The sequence below is a fragment of the Otolemur garnettii genome, unplaced genomic scaffold (assembly GCF_000181295.1).
Source record: "Otolemur garnettii isolate 467f Iridium unplaced genomic scaffold, OtoGar3 scaffold00035, whole genome shotgun sequence".
Classification (NCBI taxonomy): Eukaryota; Metazoa; Chordata; class Mammalia; order Primates; family Galagidae; genus Otolemur; species Otolemur garnettii.
In genome coordinates, this window is record NW_003852430.1 from 13,618,816 (window position 1) to 13,639,219 (window position 20,404).

The 20,404-nt window shown below is 40.6% G+C and overlaps 1 protein-coding gene across 1 annotated transcript in view; it reads left to right on the forward strand.

The window, feature by feature from the left end:
• COL19A1 (collagen type XIX alpha 1 chain) overlaps positions 1-20,404 on the forward strand; it is a 306,466-nt gene that overhangs the window by 198,193 nt on the left and 87,869 nt on the right. The window contains exon 16 of the mRNA XM_003789676.1: positions 18,166-18,219. Coding sequence (XP_003789724.1) covers positions 18,166-18,219 — 54 coding nt within the window. The remainder of the gene's footprint in view (positions 1-18,165; positions 18,220-20,404) is intronic.

Below are 20,404 nucleotides of genomic sequence, written 5' to 3' on the forward strand. Positions count from 1 at the left end.
AGTTTTTGGGTGAGGGTGTGAGGAAGCAGGAATTGGGTAGCCTGGAATCCAGTTTTGAAAGGAATTAGCTTTGTTGATTTTTATTTCAAGTACTTTGCCAAAACAGAGAACATATTGTCTGATTTTTCCAATAGCAGTTTTGTGCTTTAAAGAAGAAAAGCTGTTGAATGTTAACAGGCAAGATTAGACCTTCCTGTCATTTTCTAAACCTATGATGCTGCTTTTAAGATGGGATAATTGTTGTCTCAAGGGAGGAATTTGAACATCGAAGGCCTTTACGATGAGCTTGCCAAATGTCTAGGAGAGAAGAGGATTATACCAAACTCTGGAATGAGTTCTCAACTAGAGATCAAATGAGTTTACTGAAGAATTTAGAAGATTAAGAAACATGTGACTGGATGATAAGATTTATAATATTCCCAATCCCACAGGTTTTAGTTTGTTGCCAGAGTGTTTGGGGGAGAGAGGTGCTTATTTTATTTCAAGTGTTATCTTTAGAATTTAAACTCAGCTGTGGCTCTAACCCACAGTGTTCACTGACTCCCGGGTACAAAGTATTTGAAAGAAAAGTGGTTTATTAGCTTTTTAAATATAATAAAATACTCAATTTGCTAGAGTAAGGAAAAATCTATGTGGAAAACCAAAGGTTTTTATTCATAGCTCAGCTTTTGCTTAAAAAAAGAAAATCTTAGGTTGTACCATCAGTTAATTTTTCCCTTTAAGAACTGTGGTTTATGGAAAGTCTTTGTCTTTCTGATCCTGAGATAACGCCTCTAATGGACTAAAATATCTTTTTTCTAATACAAGTATTATCAGAACTTCATCTTGAGATGCACTTTTCATCAACTTTGGATTTCTCACACTTGCTCATATCCCAGGTTATCCTGGTGACATCACTCTGGGCTATCTTCACAGTTAATTTTCCTAAACATAAGCTGCATTCGAAAGAGGATTATCACTTACCAAATAGTTAGAAAGGAACAGAGTTCCTCAAAGTCAGTCCTTTCAAGGTCATAACAACTAACATTTCAAGAAAATAAGCTCACAACAAAATCTAACTCCTCCTGATTCGTATTGTTCAACAGTCGCATAAACATTTAAGACCAACTATGTGGCTGTCACTCTGCTGGGAGCTGGACTTGCAGAGATGAGTAAGACACGGTCCTTTCCTTCTAGGCCAGTGGTGCTCAACCTGTGGGTCACAACCCCTTTGTAACAATGAAAATATATCATGGCATGAGGAAGGTTGAGAACCACCGTTCTAGGCAATCCCAGTTTAGTTCACAGAACTTTGAACAGAGGAGGTAAAGGTAATGGCTAGCAGTGGTTTCTTATAGAAATTTATAAGTGAAGTGTAAGATTGAGGGTTGTCCAGTAACGTAAACAGGAGGGGAGGAGGGAGTGAGCTAGGTCCTTCTGGCAGAAGAGAACAGCCTGAACAGAAGCACAAATCCTGACCCTCTGGCAAGTGGGGACGGGACAGCAGCCACGGGCGGAAGGAACTCAGAGCAGCAGGCCAGCTGTGATGACACCAACCCTCATCTTTTAGGATGTGCCATGAAGCTACTTGTATTTCATCACAATTTACACATAGTTACGAGACAGACCGCTTTATGCATAGACATTTTTAGATCCAAATGTTTTTTATTTCTTTGTTTTTTCAACATCATACCCCATGTGACACAAGCCCTACTTCACAGCAGAGAAAAGGCAGAGAACAAGAGACAGGTTGGAAGGAGCTGAAATTTTTGTAAATGGGTTTGGAAATGATGTATGATTCACTCCAGTGGCCAGGACGTGAGATCCCTGGCACATGTGTGCAACTTTCTTAGGACCATGTGAACTAGTTTTAAAATCTTAACTTTATCTCTCTTGTCAAACAGTAATTATAGAATATGTAATTATTTTATACAATCTTAACATGGTGTTTGAATCATTAGTCTTTAGGAAAGTTGACGTGGGGGCACTTTAGTCTGTGTAATTGTCTGGAAAGGATTAAGGAATAGGAGATACCAGTCCTTTGATAACAGCTGACTTTGCTAGGTTACCTTAAGACAATGTCCTTCCTTTAGGGGGGTTAGAGGTGTTCCCTAAATCAAAGGCAATGTTGTTATTTAGGAGAATGTCAATGAAGATTAGGAAACAATGGGATGGAAGGGGAAAGTCTCTGATACCTTGAACCAACTCAAATAATTAAAACATTTTAACCAATTCTTCTATAGAGATTCTTTGTTCTGTAGCCAAATCAGTATTTTCTCCATTTCTTTCAAAAATATAAATTGTCTACAAAGAATAATTTCCCACAGCTTTCTATTTAGCTAATCTGTGTGTGTGTGTGTGAAAGGTCATCCTTTTGTCCCCTAAAACTTCATATCTCCTAGGAAAAAAGAACAAATTTCTCATAATGAAATATTTCCTGAAAATAGATCTATTGAACTGATGTTATTAAATTGTCTTTGGGAATCAATGTTTCGTGAAAGTCGTATACATTACTCCAACTTAGCCTCCCATATTCAGTAGCAATTTTGTCTTTAGGGAAGTCGTGGTGGAAATTCATGCACATGTAATATGCATAAAGTTGTTTTTAATGAAAATGCCAGCAATCGCGGAGCCACTAAACTGATTAACAGAGCTAGCCACGATCCCCTTTGTTGAACATGTACTTTATAAAGTATTTGTCCAGCTTCCTGTTAAAAACCAAAACTGATCTTACCTATTAAAGGAAAAAGTTCTTAAATTCTCTCAAATATCTTCTGCCATGTTGTCCTAAGCAAATAATCTCCACTGGGGAAAAATAATTAAGTAGAGATATCCTGGATTGACAATGCCTTCAAATACATAAAAACGGTGACTCAGACCAGCTTTTCAGAGAGTGCTGAGTACCTCCTTGGGGAAGGAAACAGCACTCGCTCCTGAGGAGACAGGTTGGGAGGAGAGGGAGGGGGAGGACCAGGAGGGTCTGTTCACAGCATTGGCTCTGCCCTGGGCACCGCACCTTCAGTGCCTTACGGAATCCTCACCACTTACAAATGCCAAGCAGCTCCCTCGCCATCGGACAAGGGTAAGCAGGGGAGACAGAAGTGATACCCAGGGACTGGTGCGCAGACCTTCCTTTATTCTGCTAAAATGTGGAAGAGAAAGACAAGCTTCTGGTTTACACTTTGACTTACTTAAATATCATACACAGGATCTTGTTTGATTTTTCCATGGCCATTCATGGTCCTGTCCTGACTCAGGGCTACGAGATAATACAGGATGCTGGCTTCATCCTCCTCCTCTCTAATCCGTCCTGGGCCAACTCCCTTGACATTTTCATGTCTCCGTTTCCTTCTTGTAAATTTGAAATAATGGCACCTACCCACCTACTGTCCACAGTTGCTAGAGGATCAAAGTCCATGTATAGGAAAGAACTTTTTCTACATGTAAAGTTCCACCGAAGTGGAATTTAGACCCATTATCATTCTGAATGTGCATTCGCACTGTAGACAGAAGAGATTATCTTCACTCTGCCACTGGACCAACATATTTATTTTCTCTTTACAAATTTCCCAAACTCCACTTAGCAAAAATTTGAATGTCTACCAATGAATTGCAAAATGAGAGATCACTCTACATTTGAAATACTTATCTTAGATACATGGATACACTCTTGAAGAGGCACCAAAGATCTTCTCAATTAGGTAATCATAACAACCAGAGCTAAGGATTCCGTGATGTTTTTCCCCTCGGCTTTACAGCCCCTTCCTTGCTCATGGGGCTTGGTCATCCATGATCTGAGCTGAGGCATTTTATTAGTCGTGATGTTTTCTGAGTCTCAACGACCACTCCTCACGCTCTACTAAAAACTTCTGTTTTTTAAAAAAGCCTTCCAGTTATCTGAGTAGCATAAGCAATGGAAAATAGCCGGCTTGTGTTATGTTAATGAGACTTGGAAAATCTCAGGGCTTGGAATGCCTTAGTTTATTTCAAAATATTCTCATTTTTAGTTTCTTTAGAAAAGAGGGGGAAACAGCTGGAAGTGAGGTGGAGCAGGAGAAAAAGCGGGCAAGTTTAACTCATGAGCCGTTAAGGGAAGTAGGTGTGAGCCCCCCGTTTGACATTAACTTTCCTTCCCATTCATCATCACTGTAAAGAGCATTTATTAAAAAACACATTAATTTTAAAATGTGTTATTTCTGCTACTGGCATTGCTTTTGATTTTCTTTGTTTTTTTTTTTCCTCCTGGTATTGTTTTTGTGCATTGTTTCATTATTGCAGTGTGAGAATTGAACAGTGGGCTCAAATGTGTCACATTTCTGTGTAAAGCAATTTAGGATACACAGAGAGAAGTCAAGAGATGTGTAACGTGAGGCAGCAGCTCCCTCTACTGTCTCCATTGGAAAAGTTCTAGGCAAAGAATGTCACTTGACAGCATTTTGGAGGATGTCACGAGCATGGAAAGTTTTCAGTGTTTGAGGCTTAATTCTAAATCAACATGATTTTCAAATTTTATTTCCCATATTTTACTGCATTTTCTTCCTATCCTGTAGCTTAAGTGTAAATGCCCTTTCACCAACAGTCACTTTGATGTCAGCTTGGTGTCCTTTTAAGGGGTCTCTCTTTTCACGGATCTCTCGGAGGCCCAGCTATTGTAAAATGCTGATAAAACCCTGCAGAGTTTCTTCTGCAGGCGCTTAGTCCAATAACATTGGTGCTTCTTTTCTAAAACAACAGTCTGATTTGAAACATGTGCAATCATGTTATTTCTAGTTTAACCTCCATGTAGAAGAACATTTTTACCTTAAGCATGAATTACTGCACAATTCTGGAGGTTGGGATTGTAGAGTAGTTTACGCTGTTAAAAGAGTAACTGGGGGGTGTAAAATTGAATTCATTCAATTAACAAGTTCTTATTGACTATCTTACCCTGTGATAATCACTGAAGAAGTGAATGGTGGTTAAGAGCAACAGCAAACTACAGATAAGGTGTCTACCTGTAATACCTTACCCTGTGATGGGGAAGCACAGCGTTGGTTAATAGGCAGTTAAGTAAATATACAAAACCATTTCAGTTTATTGCAAGGTGCTCTGGGAAAATAAACAAATATAACAATAATTTGGAAGGAAGAGGTGTTATTCTTATTAATGTGGAAAAGACAGGTATCTCTGAGCAGATGACATTACTTGAAAAGGACCTGGCCAGCTGAGAGCAGGGTGAGAACTTTCCAATCAGAAATATGAGGACATAGAAGCTGAATTCACAGTCACAAAGATGTGGAAACAACCCAAGTGCCCATCAACTCATAAATGGATACAAGTAGTGGTTGGTCTACGTGTACCGTGGAATACTATTCAGCCCTAAAAAGGGTGGAGACTTTGCATCTTTTCTATTTACTTGGATGGATTTGGAGAATATTCTGCTAAATAAAGTATCTCAAGAGTGGAAGCTCAAGCATCCCATGTACTCAGTACTAAGTTGAAACTAGTAGATGAACAACTACAGGCCCAACTGAGAGAAAAACACAATTCAACTCAGGAAGTGGGGAGAGAGGGGATCCGTGAGTCTCAACCTAACAGGCACAACGTCGGGGTATATGGGGCACTTCCTGGGTGAAGGACTCAACCACAAGTCGGGCTTCGCCTTAGAAACACAAACAATGGACCTAATCGTATGTATCCTCACATTAATCCCTGAAATAAAACAAAAAGAAATATCAAAGCGTGCAAGGAGCTTGAGATGAAGAAAAGCTTGATGAGTTCAATAAACATAAAGGAGCCAGGAGAAGAATAGTGTGAGAAAAGTTTTGAAAGCTGAGCACGTTGAGCACTTAGGGCCTTAGAAGCAAGGAAGTCGGGGACACGTGGGTGAGTACAGGTGGCAGTGAAATAATCAACGTCACGTCTCCCTTTTGTAAGTCTTAGCGTGTATGTTTCTACCTGAGGTGGTTTGATATTTTTTGATATGATGAAATTGCTCTTCCAACTGATTCAAATAAATTATTCTGAAGGTAACATCATTTTAAGCCCATCCTTGTTAGTCTTTGCGTCTGCGGGGAGCACAGTTGTTTGCTCAGAGAAAACAAGAGAACTGACAAAGCTTTGATTGCAGCCTATTTCATTTCAGTCCTGGCCAAATCCACTGGTTACTATATTTGTCTTTAAAGATGGAGAATTTCCTCACATAAAAGTTAATTGTTCCCTTTTCCCCCACAGCTAAACCTGATGCTTCCTTTCTTTTTAATTTTTAATTATTATGCATAATAATAGTTGTATATATTTATAGCATACGTGTGATGTTTCGACATAGGCATACAGTGTGAATTAGTCAAATCAGGATAATTGTGGAATTCGTCACCTTGGATATTTGTTATTTCTCTGCTCTAGGAACATTCCGGTTCCACTCTTTTAGTTATTTTAAGTATGCCCTAACTTAATGCTGACTTACTCAGCCAATATTTATGCTATCAAATATTGTTTGTTCTATCAAACTATCGTTTAACACCCATTGACTATCCCCGTGGTATCCTCTCCTCCCCATTCTCCTCAGCCTCTAACATCTATCATTCTATCCTCTGTCTCAGGAGGTTGTTTTAATACTTAGCTCCCATATACAGGTGAGAACACGAGAGATCTGCCCTTCGTGCCTGTGTTATCTCTCTTCACATAATGCTCTCCAGTTCCATCCATGCTGCTACACATGGTAGGAACTCCTGGAACGGCCAGATCTAAGAGTTATGGACCTTCAAGAGGAGGTAAAGAGAAACATTGGGATAGGAGGTTTATTCAAGGAAGTTATAACCAATGCTTCCTCTCTGTTAGGCTATCGACTGGGTCAAGTAAACAGTTACCACGATGCCTCCAAAACACGATGAAACTCACGCCTTCCCGCACGTGTACCCCATCACCCAGCACCGTTCTCTGCACGAGTATCTTCTGTCTCCAACTTTATTGACACGCACTGAGAACTAAAGGTGCAAAGGGATTGTTTCCAGCACAGAGCAAGCTGCACGTCTGCAACAATTGAGTACCCTGAAATACATTTTAGATCACTGAAAAAGCAGATGACAACAAATGCCTGATTGAAGCGTTTGATTTCGTGTTAAAATACCTGAAAAATACCTTGAATGAGCACTCTGAGGTTCATCATGTCTCGGTGGGAATCCAATTCTCAGTCTTAATATCCCTTCTAGAAGCCATGAACTGATCAGGGCTTTGTCCTGTTCTCAGTTTTCCTTTCAGCCAGGAACCTCAGTCTTTTCTATTCAATGACTAAAGGGCAGGCAATGTACTATCTTCAGAGAAAATGAACAGAACAATTTAAGTTAATGGGAATAGGATTTTTCATTTCTGGAAAAAAAAAAAAGACTTCCTTAGATTTAAAAATATAGACATATAAGACCTATAAAGTGGGGACACAGCCTGTTGATCATTTTTACTGCCAGTGGCCTCCCGTGGGGATAATGGCCCCAGACAAAACAGCTGCTGTCAACATTGCAAAAATTCCAGTGTCACCTTGTGTGACCACAGAATACGTAGACAAATATAGAAGGCCGCTGTAGGGTCTTAGGTTGCGATTTTGAAAACTAGCACTTAGGTTTGATTTTCTAATTATTTCTCTTTTTCTCTCCTAATGAACGGCAGCAGTGGGACATTTTTAGCCCCTTCTGACCTCCTGAGTTTTTTACTGATTGTGATTATCTTCTTACAGAAAAGGTTATCATCTTCCCACAGTTGCTGACGACCTTTTTTATCTTGTCTCTTGTTCTTGAAAGCAGCTGTGAAAACACCTGGACTGGCCTATGTTATTCACAGTAATAACAAGACAAAATATTTGAAGTCCTTGACAGATGGTCCCCAGATTTGTAATTAGTTAGGCCCAGAAATGGATAAAAACCATTTCTCTGTGTTGGGTACACATTAAGGTTTTGAAGTTAGAAGCCAATCAGACTTGTTAGAACCTTCCTGTTCAGAAAGGGATAGTTGTTTGCTAGATAGTTTAATAGTTTGCCTTTAATGATAGAGTTTCTAAAAAGGATTTCTATACGGAATTGTGTGATTTTTTTCTTTTTTTTTTTTTTTTTTTTTTTTTTGCTGTATGATTTCATGAGGTAGGACAGAAAAAATTATTTTTGTTTTAGCAATAAGAAAACTCTGGGCCCTGACAAATAAAGGCCTCAGCTAAATGTATGCATTTGGTGCTCTCTGCAGAACAGTAACGGCAATTGGCACGATCCAATTAAGGACTAAAGTAAATTACGTATCTAGAGAAGTAACAAGCCTTCAGCATTGTCTAGAGACCCAAAACACAAAAGGAAAATTTGGTAGCAAATAAGATCTGAAGAAAATATGAAAAACTTAATATTCGACACCACTGTATTGTAGATTCATAGCATTTTCTACAATTTTCAGCACATTCAAAATATTTCAAATTTATTTTAAGAAAAGAAATCCAATATCACTGATTACCTCCTCACTGGGCCCATGTCATCAGTATCTTCTCCTTTCTTTGACTGAAATCCTTGTGACTGGGACTAGGGGTTATAAAACTAAAGTCACATTTTTTAGAACTTCCCAGAGCGCCCTCTGCATAATCACAGGGTTCAACTGAACCGAGAACTGTCATTTGTAGATTTTTCATTACTGCAACTTGTAGATAAGAGGGACACCTTGATATCACACATTTCAGTTGAAAGTGAAGGCTACGATCACCCCGAAACAAAACCTACAGACTATTTTGCCTTTTCCAGAGTCTTCCAGAATGTCCCCAGCTGTTTGAATTTTGCACATGCTCTTGGCAGTGTTTAAGCCAGTGCCATCAGCCTGGTTATCTTAAGTCCCAGAAGTGTGCCTTGGAAATTTCATTTTCTCTGCTCGGGAAGCATTGTTATTCCACCACCCCTTTTAAGGAGATCGAATGTTATCACTTAATTACAGCAAGTGAAAACTCAGAGCGTTGATAGCTATGTACTGCCTGGGGGCCCGAATAAGCCAACTTTTCCCCTGATTTCAGGGGCCTATTAAGGAATTCTTGAGGTCAGACAAGAGGATAGAGGCACAGTTGTTTCCCAGGTATGGTTGTTATTGGTGGCAATATTTGGGGGACACCAGTGGATACAAGTAATTTGTCTCCTGCGTTCCCCTCCTTGCTAGTTTTCATGGCCCTGTGGCTTTTATCACCTTGTGCTGGGCCATTGATGCTATTTCTGTGGGAGGCAAGGCACTCTAAAGATTCCTGCTGCTCCTTATGCTGCAGGAAGCTAACAAATAATATTTTTCCTTTTGCAGGACTTACTGGGGAGAGATGAGTGTGAAACATCTTATGGATAGATAAGCAGAATGGCAGCATTAGGGAAGGAACCATTTGTTTGCTAACCATCATGCCACTGAAATCGGTCCGAATGTGTCCCAGGAATAAGGCCTGGGCTTGATTCCAATTAGGCTGATATCTGGGAAAATAAATGCCTTTAAAAATCATGGTTTTCTGCCTTGAAAAATAAAGTGTTAAAAAGCTACAAGCTTCATAGCATAATTTAGAAAATCTGCTTTTATGAAATGGGTTAATTATAACCATGGAATGAGCTCCTGTCACAGTCTCATCCTCCCACTCCTGTTCCAAAATGACAAGTGGAACCAGGGACTGTGCAATTTTGGAAAACAATCAGGTCGCACATTGAGTATTTTGCTTATTCATACAACCATAAAGTGCCTATGCTTGAGTTCCCTCAATTACACAGCTCAGTCTGCAGGCCAGAAGCAGACAGGCCCAGCTCAAGTGAGCACTTTCCTGGAATGCACAGGGGAACGGGTTTGAAAAACGTCCAGAGTGGCAGATGTGAAAAATTCTCAGTCAAGATCCAGAAGCTGCCTTTGCCGCCATCCTTCACCTGTTAATCGCACTGGCTCTCAACTTGCAAACCGGGGATGCTGGCAATAGCTGAGACTGAGACACTCAGGAGCTATAGATCTTTTGAAGTGCGGTGCAGGTGTGTGCCACTGTGGAGGAAAACCTGGCCGAGACGAGAGAGATCCTGGCTCCCAGTACTGCTCAGCTTTTCCAGATATTCACCAAGAATAAGCCTGTGGCTGCAGGCTCCCGACCACACTGCTCCCACCTTTTGTCGTCCCCCAAAGATATCCTTGACAAATGCTTAACCCCGAGTATCGCATCACTTAAATCCTTCAGATTCCCACAGTGCTGATACACAAGTCTCTCCCCACAATGAATCCAGTGGCACTGTGTGGGCTGACAGGAAGGAGGTTTCATTCGGAGTGTGACAACTGTCCCACAGCTGTTTTCTCCTGCACCTTCACGCTCACGGGAGGTTCAGTGCATCACAAGCATCCCCAAGCTCGTCTTGCCCTCCACCTCTTTTAACCATTCTTATTTTCCTTTTCTTATACTGTCTCATAAATGCCAAACCTCTTAACCCCTCATCTGGTATTATTGGAACCTCACGGGTTATTTAGGGGATACAGCACCCCCTTAAGGGCACCACTACCACTTGGATTTTACCTAACAGATGCCAACAATGTAACATAATCGTTTAGACCTTCATATTAATCAGAAATAAGAGCGCGCCTTCATATCAACCAGAAACAAAAGAGAAAAGGGGACAGAAAGCAATTAAATGGGAAAAACCATGCTGATTGAGATCACAGACTCCCTTCTCTCCCTTCTCAGACTAATTTGCGTCTTTCCTCTTATCTGTCTCTAACCTACGCCCTCCATGATTTTAAGTTTCTCTGAGTCTCCACGCTCTCCTATCCTTACGCTCTTCTCATTCTGGTCACTTTCCTCTTCCCATCTAAGTCTTGAAAATGCTTGTCTGCGCCATGTGTCAGCCCCCTTGTCCCTGATTGACTCTGTATCTCATTAAGGGATCCCATGACCTTTTGCTACAAAATGCCCTGCTTGATTTTTTTAACCAGCTTTTAGATGACTGATGTTTTATTTTCCTGTTCTTCTCCTTGTGAAGCAACTTAAGGGAAAGAGTTAAAATATCAAGCCTATGGGGTCAGGCAGACCTGGGCTGAAACCTAGCCCTTGTCTATCAGTGGTATGAGATGGGGTAAAAGATTGAAGCTCTTGTCGTGTGTGAAATAAGGAGAATACCTCTTCATTGGCATTAGTGAGAGTTAAACGCAATACTAAGTTTACCTGCCACACAGGTACTACTTTCAAAGAGTTACTATTTTTCATTGATATTATTGTTATCAGTATTCCTGTTTTGTCGTTTTGACATCTTCTCACTATTGTTGTCTTTCTTTCCCAGGATTTAGGTCCCATTTTCAAGGCAGAAAGATCGATACTTTCCATAATTTTTATTTTATTATCATCCACGTGTAACTTTGTCTGCTGCCCACTTTGCTCACCTTCTATTTTTTTCTGTTCAAGTCTTTATAAAGAAACTTCATCCACTGAGAATGTTGGCCAACATATAGGCTTTGACATATTGTATCATCTGGAAAAACTCATTAGATTCAGTTTTTAATGTGAAAATGTCTATGTAAACATGAGAGCACTTCAAATTTCATGACTGTGGTTTTGTGTCTTAGCCAATGAATGAAAGATACTCTTCTAGTTAGCACCGAAACCTGAGTTTTCCCTGAGTTTATTCCCATTTGAGTCCCCACTGCTTACAGTGAAATTTGACCTTAAATCTTGGCTCAAAAATGGTAACTTTGTTTCTCAGAGCCTCCTGACAAGAAGCAAGGGCCTTGGCCATGGAGATGGTGAGGGAAAGGAAGTTTGCAGGCCCCTCTGCCCCCACCATCTGCTTCCCTCTGGGAGGTGGCTTCTCATGTCCCTGTTCCCCATGTGCCGTCCCTCTATTATACTCCTGTCCTGTCCCACCCACCTTGCTCTTGGGAAATATTTCATGAACAATACATGCGAATATTTTAGTCTGAAATGCCTTTGAACTTGGTTCTACCATTTGTTTCTTGTGAGCTTTGGGACAGGGGGTCATCTCAGTTTTCCCTTCTGTCCAGTGGAGAACATAATATTGACCCACTTCACTTAGTCCTTATGAGAATCAAATAATATGTTTTATTATCACATTACCCAGCCCTCCAACAAAATATAAGTGAAAATACTTTAGAATTATCCTGAGCTTAGTCAGACACAGTGGTTTGTGCCTGTAATCCTAGCACTTGGGAGGCCAAGGTAGGAGGATCGCTTAAGGTCAGGAATTTAAACCCAGCCTGAGCAAGAGTGAGATCCCAGCTCTACTAAAAATAGTAAAATTATCTAGGCATTGTGGTGGGTGCCTGGAGTCCCAGCTACTCAGGAGGCTGAGACAGGAAGAGTACTTGAGCTCAGGAATTTGAAATTCTGTGAGCTATGATGGTACCATAGAACTCTAGTCCAGGCAACAGAACAAGACTAATTTGGAAAAAAAAAAAAAAAAAAAAGAAAGAAAGGAATTATCCTGAGCTGTTAAACATGACACATTATTATATCTTCCAGGAACATTTGCAGTTGAGCTGGTGATAAAACCTAACACCAGATAAGACTATCTTTAGAACATTTTGAGCATAAACCAGAAATGAACAAGATATTTCAAAGAAAAAGAGCTCCTACCAGAACCCTTAACATTTACTTAACATGTACTATCTGGACCGTGTTCCCTCGGTTGGCCCATTGTAACCCCAAATATGAGAGATTGAGATCTCTATGCTGAAATATAAACACAGTATAAACACTCAATAAGCCTCCTGGTTTCAGAAATCATAATTTATAATTTAAGAATTTCCAGCAAAATTTTTGTTTTGGTGGCAAGGCTGTGTTGGCATTTCCTTGGTCACTAAAACTTTGCAACAGAAGCGAAAATTTTGGGTGGAGGGAGGGAGATTGGAGGGCTCACTTCTGAGGTTTATCTTACAAGGGTACAAATGAATCTAAGAGTAGAATGTGAACGTTTTAAAACAATAAGAAAATGACATGAAGGCTGTGTTGACCAGTTTGATGGAAGTGTTTCGGATTGTGTGTGAAAACCCCACACTGTACCCCAGAAGTGCGTTAATGTACATAGTTACCATTGAATAAAAAAAAATAATTCATTATCAAATTATAGCTGTCTAACATATTTCCATCCCAAAAGACACCAAAAATAATCACCTATAGTAAATATTAAGACACATAAAAGGATCTGATTTTTTTTTCTGTTTTGATATCCGTATCTTAGACCCAGAAGATCCTTTTTTTTTTTTTTTAATATTAGGGGGTACAACACATTTTTTTTTGTATACCTTGTTTTTTGATAAATCAAGTCAAGGTTATAAGCATGTCCCCCCCCCAAACAGTGTGCACTGTACCCACTAGGAGTGTATTTACTCACCCCTTTTCTCCCCGACTCTAGCTTTTTTATTGAGTTGGGAAGCAACTGTGTACTCAACTGTAAACTCAAATTGATGAATTTAAATGGATGGAAACTCCTTGCCCTCAAGAAGTTTTCATGGCAACTGGGAATCCAGACGTGTGCACCAACCGCTCTAATCAGTGTAAATGTGCTTTGCTAGGTTACAACTAATGTGTTATAAATGGAAACATCAATGAGAGGAAAAACTCATTTAACATTAGCTTTTCCAGCTATTAATGTGCTTCATCTCACTGTTCCTATGTTGGAGTTTAGGCTTCCTAATGATTTTTTTAAATGCCAAGGGAAATCTAATTACTGATCTCTTCCTTTTCTATAACCCATTAGAACACTGAAACTATCTTGAAAATTTGCCCAAAGGTCTTTCCAAGACCAAACTTTCAAAGCTGTTTTTTTAGCATTCTTTGAAGAGAGTTGGCTAGTTAGCACAACTTCCCTCACAGAGGTTTTTGGTGTTTCAAAGGGTGCTGCTGAAGTTAATGGAAAGCTCACTGGGCCAGAGGCAGTTGTGTTTATGAATCCTGAGCTTCTAGGAGGAGATTAAAGACTGCGGCATCAGCATGGCTGAAGGAGGAGAGGGAGAGAGTAATTCAGGAGTGAGGATGGGAGGGAGAGCAGAAGACTTCCCTGAGGAGCCTGGACCCCGAGTCACTGTGCAGAGTCTGCTGAAGCCGAATCCAAAACCCCAAGCCCTGACTTGCACATAGAGCTTATAGCAAAGAACAGCAGGGGGAAAGGAGGCAAAAACGTGGCTCTTTGAGCTAAGAATTCCGGGTGTGTTGGGTACAGGGGAAGGCGCAGCTGAGGCCAGCAGTAAAGAGCCTGATTCTCACCGGAGAGCCCTTCCCATCCTTCAGGCTTGGAGACACGCAGCCAAAACTGAAATCTACTGGGGGGGATGATTCAAAGCTTGTCCTTTTTACACTATGCATCTGATGGCTCTGGTGGCAGACATCACAGAATTCCTGTGTTTTCCACCTCCAACAAGAGTTTAGCCAAAAACTTTTAAAATCCTACTAGAACTGCCACTGAATCTACTTCCCAAATTGAATGTAGCATTGATTCACTTCATCACACCAGGTCTAGGTCTTTGCAGTAAGAAATGCCATCAGAATCTCTACCCATCCTCGGGTCGTAGACCCTTAGATAAATTACACATCACAGCAGCTGGGTTCTGAACAGGTGCGTCCCTCAGAAGTTCATTAACATTCTTAAGGTACTCTGTAATTGTGTAATCATCACATTAACCCAGACGTCCTGTATGTCCCAAACTAATACAAATAGAGTGAAACAGAGCTCCATAAAAGACAGACATTGTGTAGCCCTGATTTGTATACAGCCATGCTGTAGGTCACTGTTGTGAACGAGATACCAGGACATTTTTCCTTTCCATAAAACTTCAACCAGTTTTCTTAGGAGAAGTATTAGGAGCATTAGCCAAGGCTAACATGCCCTCTGTACTTGACGTGTCTTCTGAACTAGGTCCAGATCATCTAAGTATCTTTCCTTTGAGTCCTTATAAATGCAAACCTCAGAGAGAGTGACCTTTCAAGTGCCCCGAGGCATCTCCTAGGACCACGTGATGCTGGGACATCTGTCACTTGTCATAACTCTTTAATTTTCTCCTCAGAGTTGATTGATAGTCTGCAAGACTGAAAGCTTTTGCTAAATTTGGAAATAAACAAGTCCTTGATCTTCTCCATCCATGTTTCATACCAGAAGAGAAGATAGAAAAATAGCACATCTCTTAGGGATATGACATGGAGCAGCCGCCCATCCTAAGACCACAGGGTCCCCTGCTTTGGTTGAGGTTGTTTCTGACAGTTTCAGAACCACCAAGTTAGACACCACCGGTGCACTGACTAGTCAGCATGGGGTAGATGTCGAGAAGACTCTTTCAGGCTGCCCTTTTAGTCCCCGCAGGGTTCCTTCAGCCCTCTGGGAGGGTTTCTGTAAAATATTACTTGCCGAGTAGATTGCAAGCTATAGATCTCTGCCTGTTACATTAAACTTGGAGTTCATAGTATTCAAAGTATCCTGACCCAACAGCTAAAAGAGTAAGAAAGTGTCATCCTAAATACTCAGCATGAAATTCAGTAGCAGGGCTGAAACTTTAGATCAAACCCATCTGGAGCACTACTTGGTGGATACGACTTTTTATGGAAAGAACAGAAGGTATGAAAATGTAGAAGTAACACTTATGGGTTTATTAATCTTGTGGGTGTCTGAATAATATTGTCCACATTTTCTGTTGGCTCATGGCTCTTTCCAGTGAGTTGTGCTCTTGCCTTTGTTTTTAGAGGAAGAGCTTCACTGAGCCACCCGTATCCCCTTACCTGAGCCCCAGTGGTGAGCACAGGGAGATCAGGATGCTTGCTGAGGAGTGGATGTGCTGTATTTATGGAGCAGCTGTCTTCTGTGGGCAGATAACCAGTCTGTAAAGGGCCATACTCGTGTCTGATCAAATCTTCAAAAACTATCACCCTTCCATTATTTTTACTATTCTCATCCATGCTTCTACTCTTTCTGTGTCTTTCAACCCTTACCACATTCTTCATTCGCCTGCTTCTTTTCTTACAGACTCCCAAAGCCCCTTCAAGACCTTCACCATCTACTCTCCCAAACTCTACAGACAAAGATAGGATGCATTTTGAGTACAGATGTGGGATGGTGGATTGAGAGACGTGTTTGGGGATATTCAGGCATCATCCTCCTGTCATGTGTGGTGAAGATAGGCAGGAGATCCAAAGAGAAGTTGGGGGCTTTAACCACTACTCACTGGGGCCACATCTAAAGGCAGAGCGTTCCTCTCCCCCCTCCTGCACCAAGCACGACGCAACACTCATCAGAAGTGCTGAGCACCAGATTTGTTGCTGTTATTTTTCAGTTTCAGTAAAGTGACTAGAACCTGGGGGAGCGACCACCCAGCATTCTCTCATGTGTACACGTACCACCAGGATAAAAAATAACTATACAAAAGTGATGTTAGGCTGAGAGTCTGCCTTTACGTTAACAGAGTAGATGGGGCCTGATTTTGGGCCCAATGCTAATATTAAATCTTAGCCCTACCACTTACCAGTAGTGTGACCTTGATCCAGTTAACAGTTTCCAAACTTCCTTTTATCTTTGAATCAGAAATAATTCTGAGACATTCCTCATGGTATTATCATAGGGATTAGTTAACTCCCGAATTAATGCCTCGCATGTAATAAACACTACCTCAATGTTTCCTAGTCTTACATGATTGATTCTGCTACTCTATTGGAGATTTCTCTGTTACATTTAGGAGCCCAACAACTGCCGCTCTCACTTTTAACATGAATGAATGTGTATTAAGCTAAATCTACCTACCCAATCACTATTCTGTGACCTAATTTGCCTTACTGTCAACACAGTTTCACTAAATCCCTGTTACACATGTACCTCTCAGCTGCCTGCTGGTGCCACTGCCTGTGGTGTCTAAAATTCTTCCGTGCCCATTATATATTTGCAGAAGGATCAATTTGTAGAGAGCCTCACACCACCTGAGTATCAAGAAGGAGTTTTTAACCTGCTTGTTCTTAGCTTGAAACTCTGTGCAACCAGCTCCAGTTTAATGGTTATTTTCCTCATTACATCATCCAACTGACCTAGAATATTTTACAAAGAAAACTGGCTGACAAAAAAATAACATGAAAAGCATATAATGCCGTGGGAATTCTTTTCCGACATGAGCCCTGCTTTTGTTTCCACAAGGTAACAGCCTCGTTTGTCTTTCCAATCATAGTCGGCCCCACGGCCCGTGAGGCCCATTATTTCCTCAAGAATTATAGCAGCCTGCCTCCAGGCATCCATCACCGCATCCCGGGCCCTTTATGTTTAGTGCACAATGCAAAGGTTTCTTATTAGAAGATGTCCTCAGTCACAGCCATTTGTGAGGAACAGCCGACAGAAATGTTAACAAATATTAATCGTTTCTTTACTATAACGAAGGTTCTGTCTGTGTCAGTGAGTGTAGCTGGAGATTGCTCTTTACACATTTTCTTAACTTTTCAAAGCTTTCATTCCCTTTTCAAAAAATAATCTTTGTTGAAGGATGCTATTTGATTTGCTGAGTCATCCTCTTTTTTGTGTCTTATCTTCCAGGGTAAAGTGTATGAACTCTGCCTCCCCTCCCCAACTTTCTCTCTCCTCCCCTCCCCTCCTCTCCTCCTAGAAGCTCTAGGGACAGACAGATGTCTTTACTTCCTCCCTATACGCCCCAAGCTCAGCATCTTGCTACATAAATCTGCCCAGGCCAACTAAAAACTATCAATATCTAAGTATCTTAAGTCTGAGGTTTTATAACAAAATATGTAGCCCATTTTTACACAACGAATTCAAAAGAGTAAAGCAATAGCAAACAAGTTTCTCCCCTATTATCTGCATTATTATCACGTGGGAGCACACATTTCTATACTACATTGATTGAAGTCCTGTGAGAGGTGCCAAAAATGAACTGAAGCTACAACCAGCCTCTTCCCTGGAAGAGTCTTATGGGAATAGTTCCATTTAATAAAGAATATGCTGGTGGTTGACCTTCTGGTAAAATGTTACATGGTCCCACTTAGGACCTCTCTTGGATTTATACAGAATTTAACCTAGAAATAACCTTAAGAAACCCGATGATAAGCTAATGTCAGCATAATTCTTTATTAAAATATTTGACTAAAGGGAGTATTCTTTTTTCTTAACTATATGATTTCAAGAGTTCTTAGATATATTATTTAAATATACATTTGTTTTGATAAATGTTCACATGTCTGTCTTTGACTTGTTTCTAAATCAGGGACCTCCTGGGTTGCAAGGAATACAACAGACTCTTGGCGGATATTCTAACAAGGTATGGCTTTTTTCACAACTTACAATCCACGGAGATTTTTCATGATTGTATTTTTGGAAAAAAATAAACATTAACTCCTGACGGCTTAGACTTTAATACACAATCATATATATTCAAACCTCTTTGCAAACAGAATGCCGTGTTTCCAAAAATATTGTTTTTAATTTTACTTAGCATCTTATTTCAATGTCAGGGTTTTATCATCATAAATTAAAATTTAGTTCAAAGTTTGCTAATGCAAAAAATTGTGGTTCACCATTGGTGTTGTCATCTATGTAGCTTCTCTGAGGACAGGAAGAAATTATTTGCTATGTTGAAGCTATAGGTAGCACAGCAGGTAACAGATTACCCAAACCAAGAGGTACTGGACCAAAATCTCAAGCAAATGTTTACATACCAAAGGTCGAGAATGGGAGTCCTCCATTGGTGAGTAGCTCTCTTAACTTCGCCAAAGTTTTTTCATCAGAGTTTGGGTGGTGGAACGCTGACTTGGAAGTAGCTGAGCGGCAAAAGCAAGATGGTTTTGATCCCAGGTCCACAAGCAAGCACAGCTGAGTGAGAATGGGAGTTAGTAGGTAATCAAGGAAGACTGGAATTAGAGGTGTCCAACCTTTTTTCTTTTCTGCCACACATTGGAAGAGTAGGAATTGTCCTGGCCCACACGTTAAATACACGAACACTCATGAAAGCTGATGAGCAAAGGAAAGGCCCATGCATACTTCTTGTGATGTCCAGCACCACAGATGAGCAAAACAGTCCTCAACCAACCAGCATGCAGCCCAGGGCCCACGGCTTGGACACTCCTGAAGACGATATCATTGATTGAGTCCTCATCCTGCAACAGCAAATCTCTGGGGGCTGCTCACTTCATGTGAGGCCTCTGTCCACTGATTGGGGTCTCACATACCTAATAGCTCCTTGCTGATACTCTGCACCACAGAAAGTGCTGGAGAAACTTCCTGCCATCTTTTTGTTCAATGTTCTTGTTTTCCCTTCGTGTAAATTCCTGTGACTACTGGTGTTAGAAATCCCCAAGAGACACTGTGTGCCGACACAGACCGTGAAGGGAGCAAATGCTCAAAAAAACCAAAAAGGTTTGTTAAATGATGACTCATTAACTGAAAAATCCCAGATCTTCTGACATGAGACTCTAACGACTAGAGTAAGGGCAGCGTGGAGAGACCTAGCTAATCTGTGGCTTATAAATTTAAAATCAAATGTGGAAAGTCTGTAATACGTAAAATTCTCTCATTTATTTAGATTTTCCAAGGAGTAGTATATTAGCAAGAATATGTAAGATATATATATATTCTTTCCCCCCACCCAAAGGAGTATTCTATTTACAGTGGTCAGGGGAGCCCTCACTTGTCAGGTGCAATTTGTTTTTCTTTGTTAATTGGAAAGCAAATTTATTTCAGGTTAATGCGAGGGTACGGACAACCAGGTCAAAATGTTTGATTTTGTTAGGTAGAATCCCACTTGTGGTTCCGTCCCGCACTGAAATGGTGTGCCAAACACCCCCACACCGTGCCCGTTTGGTGAGAGCTTCCTCCCACCCTCATTACCACTCCCTGGACTTAAATTGAATGAGTTTCTCTCCTATGTGGGCATGCATTAGATTGTCTACTGGCTTCATATTAATATTGAGTACATTGATTATTGCTTTTCCATTCTTGTGACACTTTACTAAGAAGAATGTGTTTCAACTCCATCCGGGGTATTACAAACGATGTGAAGTCACCATCTTTTTATGGCTGAATAGTATTCCATGGTGTGCACGTACCACAATTTGTTAATCCATTCCTGAGTTGATGGGCATTTAGGTTGTTTCCACGTCTTGGCATTTGTAAGTTGACCAGTGATAAACAATCTAGTGCAAATGTTTTCATGATAAAATGATTATTTTTCTTCCGGGTAGATGCCTAGTAGTGGGATTGTGGTATCAAACAGGCGATATAATTTGAGATCTTTGAGGACTCTTCATGCTTCTTTTCAAAGAGGTTGTATTAGTTTGCAGTCCCATCAACAGTGTAAAAGCGTTCCCTTCTCTGCACAATGGTACCAACATCCACACTTTTGGGACTTTGTGATAACCTTTTGTAAATAGATATATACTAGATTTTTCAAAACATTAGGTTTAGGCTCGGCGCCTGTGGCTCAAGCGGCTAGGGCGCCAGCCACATAC